General features: G+C 41.4%; 1 protein-coding gene across 1 annotated transcript in view; it reads left to right on the top strand.

Annotated features, from left to right (window-relative positions):
• MAPKAP1 (MAPK associated protein 1) overlaps positions 1 to 12,729 on the top strand; it is a 322,753-nt gene that overhangs the window by 244,459 nt on the left and 65,565 nt on the right. Inside the window, exon 9 of the mRNA XM_040323013.1 lies at positions 4,765 to 4,905. Coding sequence (XP_040178947.1) covers positions 4,765 to 4,905 — 141 coding nt within the window. The remainder of the gene's footprint in view (positions 1 to 4,764; positions 4,906 to 12,729) is intronic.

The following is a 12,729-nucleotide window of genomic DNA, read 5'->3' on the forward strand; positions in this document are numbered from 1 at the left end:
TTTTTTGTAAAATCTCATAGATATTTTAGCGATGGAAAAAGATAAGATCCCTGGGCGCCACGAGGAGGGGGGGGGGGGGGGGGGTTGCATTATATGGTAGCGAGGTGTAGATATCCCAGAGGGGCTGTAAAACAATACAAGAGCATGGATAAGATTTTAGCCCCTTGCCGGATGTTGACACTTACACTTATTACATGTGAAAAAAAAAAAAAATCGTTTGAAGCTTATCGGAAGTAACGGCTACTTTTGCCCTACTTTGGCTATGAAAAAATACCACGCATGATGCAAACCACCGCAAATAAGAGACGTAAGAAGCATCGATTCATGAGCTGGTCTCTAGAATTTGGTAAAAGCTGAGGTGGAAAAAAAAAAAAAAAGAGAAAAAAAAAAAAAAAAAAACTATGAATTAACACATGTGGAATTATACATAACAAAAAAGTGTGAAACAACTGAAAATATATTTCATATTCTAGGTTCTTCAAAGTAGCCACCTTGTGTGTGTGTTTTAGAAAAAACAATGTGTATGTAGATAGGTGAAATGGTGAATGGAGTCAGATGTGACTTACATGTGTGAAGACATGAGAAGAACCTTAAAAAAAATGTCTATCTGGTGATGGATGTATCAGATATAGCCTGCTGGTTAGTCCTGGCTGTATAAGTACCCCCCAGTCGTGGCGGGTTCCTGCCAATCTCATGCTGAAATGTCAATAGAGGCAAGGGGAGGCAGAGGATACCACGTCTGGCATGACAGACGCGGGATCACACCCACCCAATCTCCATTGTCAGATGATAAAAACACTACCCCACGTCCGGCATCATATGATGCCACGAGCGGGGCGTGTGTGCATGACGCTAATGCACAAAAGGACACTCCCCGCCCACATCTCAAAGGAAAGGAGGTGGTGCTTTGACTCGCAGCTCCGGAAACAGAACGCGGTCAAGGGAACCCTCCCTCCCCCCTACAATAGGTTGGGTATAATAGGGGGTATATGGTATGTCATAAAAATGATAAAATGGCATGGCAGGTCACCTGGAAAAAAAACGGGTGTCTTCCACCCAATATGAGAAATAAAAAAGAGAGATAAGAAAAGGGTTTTTGGGACTTTGAGTGAGGCACAAGACACGTGGCAGGAGAAATTATGAAATTGTTTAATTGGCATAAAAAAAAGCATACTTCATATACATATAATACATGGTTGAACACAAGTATTTTTATCTATATACAAGATGATGGCATACAGAAAAAGAAGAATTTATAAATATATATACTGTATATATAAACATACACACATCTAAAATCGCATTGTATCCTATGGAAGTAATTAGTATAAAAAGCCAAATGCTTCTTGAGTAATGGATACAAATGGGTTATAAGATACAAATGGGTTATAAGATACAAACGAATCACAGTTGAGGTCAAGCTATGTGTTGGAAACATGATGACATTGATACGCTCGACGTGTTTCATGGCCATTCGCCACTCATCAGGAGAAAAAATAACTGTTTTTTTTTTAAAAAGGTACCAAATAGGATCTAATGTTTTGCCGAACATTAACAAAACATTAGATCCTATTTGGTACCTTTTTTCAGTTATGCTATGCGTTATCTCTAATGAGTGACGATTGGCCACGAGACCTCAACTGTCATTCATTTGTATCTTGTAACTCATTTGTATCCATTACTCGAGAAGAATGTGGCTTTTTATACTAATTACTTCCTATGTGATTTTAGATGTATGTATATATATATATATATATATATATATATATATATATATATATATATATATATATATATAAAAAAAAATTCTTTTCTGTATGCCATCCTTTTGTATATAGATACAAATACTTATGTTCAACCATGTATTTTTTGTTTATGAGGTATGCTTTGTTTATATGCGAATTAAACAATTTTATAATTCTCCTGCCACGTGTCCTGTGCCTCATTCAAAGTCCCAAAACCACTGTTCTTATTTATGATTTAGGGATGGAGGTGCATGTTATCTTGCACCTCATTTAAAGTCCTAAAACCCCTTTTGCTTTCTACAAAAAAGAGAGATGTGACCTGACACACCCGCATTAACAAACCTCCATCCCTATGAAACATGTATAAAACAAGGAAAAATAATTGGGACTGTATACTATACTTTTCTATTACTACTTGCATCTCTCTGGTCACTGTATATTAGGTGCTGTGGGAAGCAGCATAGCATTAGGCAAATTGTTCAAAATAAACAGATTGTGAGCTGGACTAGACAATATTTGCAATAGCAGATGAATCAAGAAGCCCCCATACTAATAACTTGCCATATAAGTAGAGAAACTAAGATATTTGACATTTATAAAACTGGTGTACTGCATATAACATGCTTTCAGATTCTGGTTAAAATGATATTAAAAGTTTGTTTTGGAAAAAAAAACATGTTATGCATACCTGCTCTGTGAAGTGGTTTTGCACAGAGCAGCCCTGATCCTTCTCTTCTCGTATCCCCCATCGGCTCTCCTGGTCCCTCCCTCGGGGGGGGGGGGGGGGCACCGGAGCTGGCTCACTTCCGAGCCGCTGCTCCCTGTGTCCACTTACATATGGAGCGCAGCTCGTCCCTGCCCCACTCTCTTCGTATTGTCTCACTGGCTGTGATTGATAGTAGCGGGAACCAATGGCTACTGCTGCTGCCTTGGCCAAAGTGAAGAGAGAGAATCGGGAGAGCTAAGGCTCTGGTGCATATCGCTGGATCGGGATGGGGATCAGCTACGTTTTAGGGGGGGGGGGGGCGCTGCTGAACACAGAAGGTTTTTTAAGAGAAGATAAAGAGGCTTTAGCATTTACAACCACTTTAACCCCTTCCCGCCGAGCGTACGCACATATGTGTCCTCTGCTTTCGGGGTTATGCCAGGATGATGCCTGCAGCTGCAGTTTTTTTGTTAAAACACAATTTAATTTAAAAAAAAATATATAAAATAAATGAGATTTTCTTTTTAAAGCGCCCCGTCCCCGCGAGCACGCGCAGCAAACAAAACGCATACGGAAGTCGTGCCTGCATATGTAAACAGTGTTCAAATCACACATGTGAGGTATCACTGCGATCGTCCGAGTGAGAGCAATAATTTTAGTACTAGACCTCGTCTGTAGTGCCATTCCGACAACAAAACCGTGCATTTGTTTCCAACGGATGTTGTCTCAAACTTGTCTTGCATACACACGGTCGCACAAATCTTGGCGGAAACTCCGATCGCCAAGAACGCGGTGACGTACAACACCTACGACAGCACTATTAAAGGAAAGTTCAATACCAGTCGTGTTAGTAGAAGTTTGGTGAGAGACGATTGTTGCTTTTCAGCCTCGTGCTTTTTTTAGTCCGTTACAGCGTGATGAATGTGCTATCTCCATTACGAACGATAGTTTTACCAGACCGATCGCTTCCGTCTCGTACTTGATTCAGAGCATGCGTGGAATTTTATGCGTCGGAATTGTCCACACACGATCGGAATTTAAGAGAACAGATTTTGTTGTCGGAAAATTTGACAACCAGCTCTCAAATTTTTGCTGCCGGAAATTCCAACAGGTCCGATGGGGCCTACACACGGTCGGAATTTCCGGCCAAAAGCTCACATCGAACATTTGTTGTCGGAAATTCCGAGAGTGTGTACGTGGCAATACTCTAACCTGGTAACCGTAAAAAAAATTAAAGCATCGCCTATGGAGATTTTTAGGTACCGTAGTTTGTCGCCATTCCACGGGTGTGTATAATTATAAAGCATGACATGTTTGGTATCTATTTACTTGGCATAACATCATCTTTCACATTATACAAACAAATTGGGCTAACTTTACTGTTTCGTTTTTTTTTTATTCATGAGAGTGTCTTTTTTCCCAAAAAGTTGCGTTTAAAACACCGCTGCACAAGTACCGAGTGACATAAAATATTGCAACAATCACCATTTAATCTCTAGATTCTCTGCTAAAAATATATATAGGTTCTAAGTAATTTTCTAGCAAAAAATACGGATTTTAACTTGTAAACACCAAATGTCAGAAATAGGCTTAGGAATGAAAGGGTTAATATAGGTTTTTGGTAGCATTACATTGTACATGAGTAGATTCGTTATTGCTAGCATGTTTTTTACCCTTAAAGTGGTTCTAAAGGCTCAAGGTTTTTTACCTTCATGCATTTTATGCATGAAGGTAAAAAACCTTCTCTGTGCAGTAGCCCCCCAATACTTACCTGAGCTTGATCTTTCTCCAGTGTTGTGCACGACTTTCTCCCTCCTAATTGGCTGAGACAGCAGCAGGAGTCATTGGCTCCCACCGTAGTATATCACAGCCAGTGAGCCAATGAGGGAAGAAAGGAGACGAGGGACAAGCTCTGTTCCATGTGTGAATGGACACGGAGCAGTGGCTCGGGAGAGAGCCTGCCTGGGTGCCCCCATAGCAATCTGCTTGCTCTGAGGGTACTCAGAAGGAAGGAGCTCCGGCAGAAGACTTGAGAAAACACAGAGCAGGTAAGTATAACATGTTTGTAAGTTTAATATCACTTTAAAGAATACATGATGATTTTGCATGACTAATCGTGTACTTTGTAGCTATGGGTCAAGGGTCTCGATAGTAGCCTAGGTTCATGTGGTGTAGCCACTAGAATTATTAGAATCCACATCCATCACTGTGTATATTGTAAACAATGAAGGGTAATAAATACATTGTACATGATTTAAACTGTATGTACTTAAATACATCTTCTTTCCTTTTTTTTTTTTTTTTTTTTTTAAGGTTCAAGAGGGGAAGAGCCCCAGGAGGAAGAAACCCAGATAGACATAGCCACAGTGCAGGACATGCTTAGCAGTCATCATTACAAATCATTCAAGGTCAGCATGATCCACAGGCTACGATTCACCACAGATGTGCAGCTGGGTAAGTGTGTCCTCCTGTCTCCTGGTGCCTACCTACATTTATTTTTATGGGATTTTAGGACTCGTTCAGATATTGCGTTTTCCAGCTTTGGATTTTCTTGTTCAAAGTTTTTATTGAAGTTTCTGTAAAAACAGTAAAGGAGATGAACAGTGTTAGCCATACATTAGGAGACAGGAAACACGGGAAACATATGACGAAACAGTAGTAAACATTGTAATGAGGGTTAAGCATAAGGTAGGGATTATTGTCCAACACCCCTGGACACCCCCTATGGTAACACACCATGTCGTGGGGGGAGGACAATGCTACCCACCTGGAACGTTAAAGGGGTTGTAAAGCTTCCAGTTTTTCCACCTTAATGCATCATATGTGCTGCATCTGTAATGTGCTGCAGACAGTGCCACCCATGCCGCCAATGCCATATTGTGCTGCAGACAGTGCTACACATATGGCCAATGGCAGCATGGGAGGCACTGTCTCTGCAGGCAGAACATGTGTTACGGCATTAGTATCATGGGTGGCACTGTCTGCAGCACATTACGGCATTGGTGGCACTGTTTCTGCAGGTAGCACATGCGTTATGGCCCATAATGCATATGTGCTACCTGCATACAGTGCCACCCATGCTGTAATGTATAGATGCTGATGCAGTAGTAGATCTTGAATCCACCCCTCCCCCGTGCCCGAAATAGAATAGTCCCTCCCCCTGCCGCCACCTACTAGAATAGATAGTCTGCAGACAGATGTCAGAAGAAAAAAAAACGTAGAGGGGGATGTGATGCGACGATGTTCGGTCATGGCTGGAGGATTTTTTTTACCCCTACATAAGTTATCTGTTCAGGTTTCCCGGTACAACAGGGCCAGTTGTACTGGCCTATCAGCGGCCCTGGTTGGGGGCAGTCTAATACAGGAGGTGTGTTACTGGCCAGATCAGCAGGTGACAACGTGGGAAAAAATGCCTAAAAAAATGAAACTGATGCAGTCATCATATCTATTGATCTGCACTTTTATGGGCACTGGTAGGCTTTATAGAGGGGGACAGGCTGGCAGGTGATGGGCACTGATTGGCACCTTTTGATGGGGGCTGTGCTGATAATCAATGTACTGATTATCAGCACAGACCATCCCCTCTGACAGGGAAAGCCGCTGATCGGCTCTCCCTGTCAGCGTGAACCAAGGAAAGCTGTTTACCAGCACTTCCTGGTTCACGTGATGATAAGCCGTGATTGGTCACAGCTGATCACATGGTATGAAGCCTGTGTCAGATCGACACACAGGACCTCTGATTGCCACACTGCGCGCCCCCTGCGGCTCTGTTATCTCGATCACGTCATATGGCGTCCGATCAGGATAACTAAACCACTTTGCTGCCGTCATTTTGCTATACAGCGGGAGGCAAGTGGTTAAGGTATTTTTGGTTGTTTTTTGCCTAGTTTGTCTTGATTTGTCTCGCAGTGAGTTACATTTGCATGCATTTGAACATGTGGTATCCCCATACTCAGAAGTATACAGAATATGTTTTGCCATTTAATTAAGTATGCCTATGCCATGTGTGAGAAAACTTAAAATGACAAGTTTGTAGGAAAAAAAATGTATTTTCCCCAAAATTGTGACAAAAAAAATCACAACTTCAAAAAACGTACAATGCCTCTTACTAAATACCCGTGCACACGTATACAACCACATTATTTTTATTTTATTTTTACTCCCCCCCCCCCCCCTGTTTTTCACCATGGCTTTTGATGTACAGAATGAAGACTACGGGCAGCACTTGCCAGATATTCCTGTAGCACTTTAATATTTCTTTAGACCTCTTGGCAGTTTTCATTTGCGTCTTTTCATCAATTTTGGAGGGACTTTGTAATGTCACTGTTGTTCCATGGTATATCTAATGCCTTGGAAATCCTTTTGTACCCTTCTCCTGACTAATTCCTTTTTACAATGAGATCCCTCTGATGCTTTGGAAGCTCTCTGTGGACCATGGTTTTTGCTGTAGGATGCGGCTAAGAAAATGTCAGGAAAGACCTACTAGAACAGCTGAACTTTATTTGGGGTTAATCAGAGGTACTTTAAATAATGGCAGGTGTGTACTGACTTTTATTTAACATGAGTTTGAATGTGATTGCTTTGTTCTGAACACAGCTACATCCCCAGTTATAAGAGGGTGTGCACACTTATGCAACCACATTATTTTATTTTTACTCAGTTTGTTTTTCAATTGAGTTGTACCGTTTAGAGGTCACATTAAAGGTGGAAAAAGTTCTGAAATTATTTATCTTTGTCTCATTTTTTTACATCACAGAAACCTGACATTTTAACAGGGGTGTGTAGACTTTTTATATACACGGTATATACAGTATATGTATATCATAAAATTGATCAATCCTATCTTGAGGCCTGAAAACACCAGTACAGACATCCATTGTGTACAATTGTCATGTGATCTGCTGTGATTGGTCACAGCGATCACATGGTAGCGACAGTGGCCTGGTACAGTGATCCTAATAGATTGCACCAGAACACAACCCATTCCAGGAGTAAAACAAAAAAATATCTGTCAAAAAAAAACTATTAGGGTACGGTATTGCATCAATAAGTAATTGTCATTCAAATGGCGCTATAAACTGAAAAATGGCCTTGTCTGGAACGGGTGAAACAGTTTGGCATTCAAGTCGGTTAGAGGTTTTTTTTTTTGGGGGGGGGGGGGGTGTACTGTAGAACTGGAAAATCTAAGGAGAGCATTGTGTGCTGGGGGCCCAGAGATTTGCAAGACATTTGCAGTGTAACTATCCAGTGTCCTCCCATAACTAAAATATGGGGTGGATCTTTCCTTTAATTTTTTTTCTTTATGCCCATGTTCATGCTAGCTGTGCAGCACATCAGTACGCGTGAGATTTACAATATAGCGGAAGGGGTTGGAACATTTGTAAAACACTTTCTCAAACAGCTTTTTCTTTTGTAGATATCCTCAGGTATGGGCTGCTGCAGGTTGCCTGTCAAAGAGTAGAGACAATTATATCTGAGATATCCACTTCCCAAAAGCCATTGATTGCAAGCCTGAAGCTTTATTGATCATATTGATCTCACGAGGGAGTTGTGTGAAGGACAGTGTGTATAGAATGGACAGCACTGCCGAGCGAGTTCCAGTGGGTGCATACCTGCACTATAATACTGTGCTTGATCTTGTCACATTTCTGTGTCATAAATGGCAGATCTCATCTAATGTTTCATTATATAATATGATTATCTTTGTTATGTTGTCTGATCTTAAACACAGCTACACTGAGGTCAGAGCTAGACAAGTACCCAAATTTGTGTGTGAATTGCATCCATGTTTTCCTCTTTTACTGTATATAATGATACAGTGCAAAAAGATCAAACCATTCTCCAAATGAATGCTTTTATCGTGCAAGGCTGGGATTCGTTACATGGTTAGTCAGGTTGAAAAAAGACAGAAGTCCATCTAGTTCAACCAATAATAAAAAAAATAATAATTATATATATATATATATATATATATATATATACAGCCCTCAAAATTTCACTCGCCTGCTCGCATTTTGCGAGTAAATTTTGAGGGTTGGCAAGTGTGGGCTGCCTGGGAGCAGGGGGGGCGAGCGAGGAGAGTCGCGTCGCCGCTGCAGCTGCTGCTGTCGCCGCCGCCTGTTTGTTAATAGCGCGGGGAACATTACAGCTTTCAATTCAATAGCTGTGTTCTCCGCCGCACGTGTCAGCGCCTCCCCCTTTTCCGGGCACTTTTTTCATAGACAGATCACCCATCCCAGGATTGGATGGGTGATCTGTCTATCAAAGTTTCCCGGACAAGGGGGAGGGGTTGTATATGACGCTCGCGGCTGCAGCAGCTATTGATTTGAAAGCTGAAATGTTCCCCGCGGTTTGAACGGCGGCTCCGGCTCCTCTCCTACCCTACTCAGCACAGGTAGGCTGTAATGTGGGGTGACTCCTGACTGTAATGTGGGGACATTTTGCTGCACTGGGGACACATGCTGAATTGGTAGACATGGGCAGGCTGTATTTTTGGGCACGGATAAAGTTGTTGTTAATATTTTATTTTTTTAACTTCATTCTGCATAAAACATTTAAGTGCCATTTCATGAGATTTATAAGGGCGTGTCTAGGGGCGGGATTAGGGGCGGGACATGGTAGGGGTTGGACGGGGCAACTGGTGGCGAGTACGCCTTGAGGCCTGGCTAGTAGCTCAGGACTTGAAATTTTGAGCCCTGTGTGTGTATATATATATATATATATATATATATATATATATATATATATATATATATATATATATATATAGATAGATAGATAGATAGATAGATAGATATATCAGGGTTCAACGAAACCCGGGTGCGAGGCCGCAATTGCGACTAGAATTAACGAATTAGAATTAGCGACCTGGGGCGGTACAGCTGGGGTATCCTTCATCTCCGAGTGCCTCTGCCGCGCGATGCATATTTTGAGTTAGAGGAGGTCTAGGGCTAGAATTATTGCTCTCACTCTACCAATCGTGGCAATACCTCGCGAACACCACTTTCATATGCGGGCGCTACTGATGTATGCGTTCACTTCTGTGTGCGAGCTAGGCGGGACGGGGCGCGTTCCTGGCTCCTAACTTTTTTAGCTGGCTCCTAGATTCCAAGCAAATTTGTCAAGCCCTGCTATATATCTATTGTAAACCTTACCTCCACCGTGCAGTTTGTTTTCCACAGTGTGGTCCCGCTGTCCAATAATATGCAAGTTGGAAGGTGAGTTAGAAGACTTTTATTGAATATCAAACAAAATAAAAATATGTGCAATTTAGCAAACATCTAATGCTGGCAGAGAGATCCCGTTGAAGGGATGCATCTTATGCCTAGAGGATCGTACATTATGGAAAGTGTTTGAGCGCTGTGTGACCATTTATAATTTGATTGCCCCTTCTGTCTGGTGAGAGGCCAATTTAACCACTTAAGACCCGGACCATTATGCAGGTTAAGGACCTTGCCCCTTTTTGCGATTTGGCACTGTTTCGCTTTAACTGTCAATTGCACGGTCGTGCAAAGTGGCTCCCAAACAAAATTGGCGTTCTTTTTTCCCCACAAATAGAGCTTTCTTTTGGTGTTATTTGATCACCTCTGCGGTTTTTATTTTTTGTTCTATAAAATTCAATATTTTTTACTTTCTGCTATAATAAATATCCCCCAAAAATATAAAAGTTTAGGTCGATACGTATTCTTCTACCGCAATAAGAGTTTATCGATTGGTTTGAGCAAAATTTACAAAATAGGGGATAGTTTTATTGCATTTTTTTTTTATACTACTAATGGCAGCGATCAGCGATTTTTTTTGGTAACTGCAACATTATGGCGGACACATCAGACAATTTTGACAAATTTTTTGGGACCATTGTCATTTTCACAGCAAAAAGTGCTATACAAATGCACAGTTTACTGTGAAAATTACAATTGCCGTTTAGGAGTTAACCACTAGGGGGCACTGTAGGGGTTAAGTGTGACCTCATATGTGTTTCTAACTGTAGGGGGGCGGGGCTGGACGTGTGACGTCGGTGATCATCTTTCCCTATATCAGGGAACAGACGATCACTGACACTGCCACAATGAAGAACAGGGAAGGTGGGTTGCACCCACCTCTCCCCGTTCTTCAGCTCCGGTGACCGATCGTGGGACACTGGCGGCGATCAGGTCCCACGGGCGCAGTCACGGAGCTTCGAACCGGGTGGCGAGCGCGCCAGCGGCGGCGCGCTCGCGACCCAACGGCTGAGCTTAAAGAGACTGTGATTGTGCCCAGCCGTGCCATTCTGCCGACGTATATCGGCTTGAAGGGGTCCTTAAGTGGTTAAATGGTGTTACCTGGTAGTGGAGGCACGTCTTTTCCAACAGAAAGTAGGAGTGTGGGGAAACTTATAGCAACATATTGGTTGTCACATGAGTTATCTGTCACGGATTGCATTTTAGACTTTTTTATATTTTATATGGTTCTCACTTATAGCTTGTGATTCAATATTATTATTTCACAGACTATTTGCTTATTAATTAAGTATTAAACATTTTATTCTTTATTCACATGTATACAGTATGTGTACAGTATTTCATTTTCTTAATATTGCCTTTTTTGGATTCAGTGCTGCTTTATGTCATTCTCTGTTTATTAAAAATAGCAACAAATACATTGAGCCAACGCATTTCAGGACAACAAAGACTTCCCCGCCTTCAGGACTGTTTCTGCATGCTTAAAGAAGGTTCCCAATCGGGTGTGTTCAAAGCAATAAAATCAGAACGATAATGGTCAGAGTGTCGGCTTTGGTGGCAGAGAAGGGGAAGATCTTGTTCCCCTGAAATGCGCTGACTCAATGTACTTGCTGCTATTTTCAATAAACGCCTTCTAACTCCCCTTCCGACTTGCACATTATTGAACACCAGACACTCCTTTCTACCTACCTTTCTTTTGGAGTAGGATCATTTATAAATCTCCCACCAAACGTGCACAAGTAAATGCATTGCACATAGCATCTGGTCTGAATCCAGATTACATTTTTAGTAAAGGTCAAGAAATTTACTTTTATACCTGGTTGGTTGGCAAAGGCAAACACACATTTGTAAGAAATATTTGATACTAGAGGTTTCGAGTTACTAGTGCGTGTCTTCTTTTATGTTGCTGAGCTCACCAGTGCGTTCTTTCCTTAGAATGTACAAAACTGTTGATTTGGCCACTCCTAATGTTGCTGCTATCTCTCCAATGGATTTTTATTTATTTTTTAAGCCTTGCATTAGCCTGTTTCACTTGCATGGACAGCTCCTTTGAACGCATGATGTAGGTTCACAGCAATAGATTCCATATATATATATATATATATATATATATATATATATATATATATATATATATATATATATATATATATATATATATACCACAATTAGAATTAACTCCAGACCCTTTTCCTGCCTAATCGATGAAGAAATAACGGAGTAGTAGCCCACACCTGGTCATGAAACCGCTTTTGATTCAATTGTCCAATTACTTTTGGGCCCTTGAAAAAGAGGCGATGGCTAGTCTTAAGAGCTGTAATTCCTAAACCCTTCCTCCAATTTAGATGTACATACCCTCAAAATAAACCTGAGAAGAAACCACTTTCAGTCCATATCCATTGTATAATTATAGCTTGAATATGCTTTGGTAAATACCTGAAATAAATGTGTGCCTGTGTCCAAATATAAATGGACCTAACTGTATATGAAGAATTTTCCTACTGTCCTCTGCAACCTGTTGTTTTTTTTACATTTTTGCAGTCTTGATTCACCTCATCAGCGTTTTCTGTGCTTTGCAGTGAAAGGCAATCATATCCAGTTCATCGCATTTCCTTTTGACCTATCCTCTGCTCCCAGAGTGTTTACAAAGGTCCTAGCACCTCTTTTTGCCCTTCTAAGAACTCAGGGCATGCAGGTCATAGGTTATCTAGTCAACCTTCTCTTGAAGGACTCAACTCCCTTCCAGCTATCTTCAAACGCCCACAGGATAATTTCAGGTGCTTTAGGCTTTCGGTTGGGTGAAAACTTTGTAAAATTTGCTCTTCAGCCTTCTTTTCACCTAGAAAACTTGAATCTGATCCTGGAAACATCCCAAGCAAAGGCTTTCCTTCCAGAGAAGAAAATGCCCTCTCCCAGAGGTTACGCTTGTAAACTGAGATCATAGACATATCCCTCAGTGAGATCCATCTCCATGAGCGTCCTGGCCTGCATGGTAGCCCAATTTCATTTGAGATCTCACCCCAGCACAACATATGTCAACCTGGAACAAGCACAATAC

This window comes from Rana temporaria, chromosome 9 (assembly GCF_905171775.1).
Source record: "Rana temporaria chromosome 9, aRanTem1.1, whole genome shotgun sequence".
NCBI lineage: Eukaryota > Metazoa > Chordata > Amphibia > Anura > Ranidae > Rana > Rana temporaria.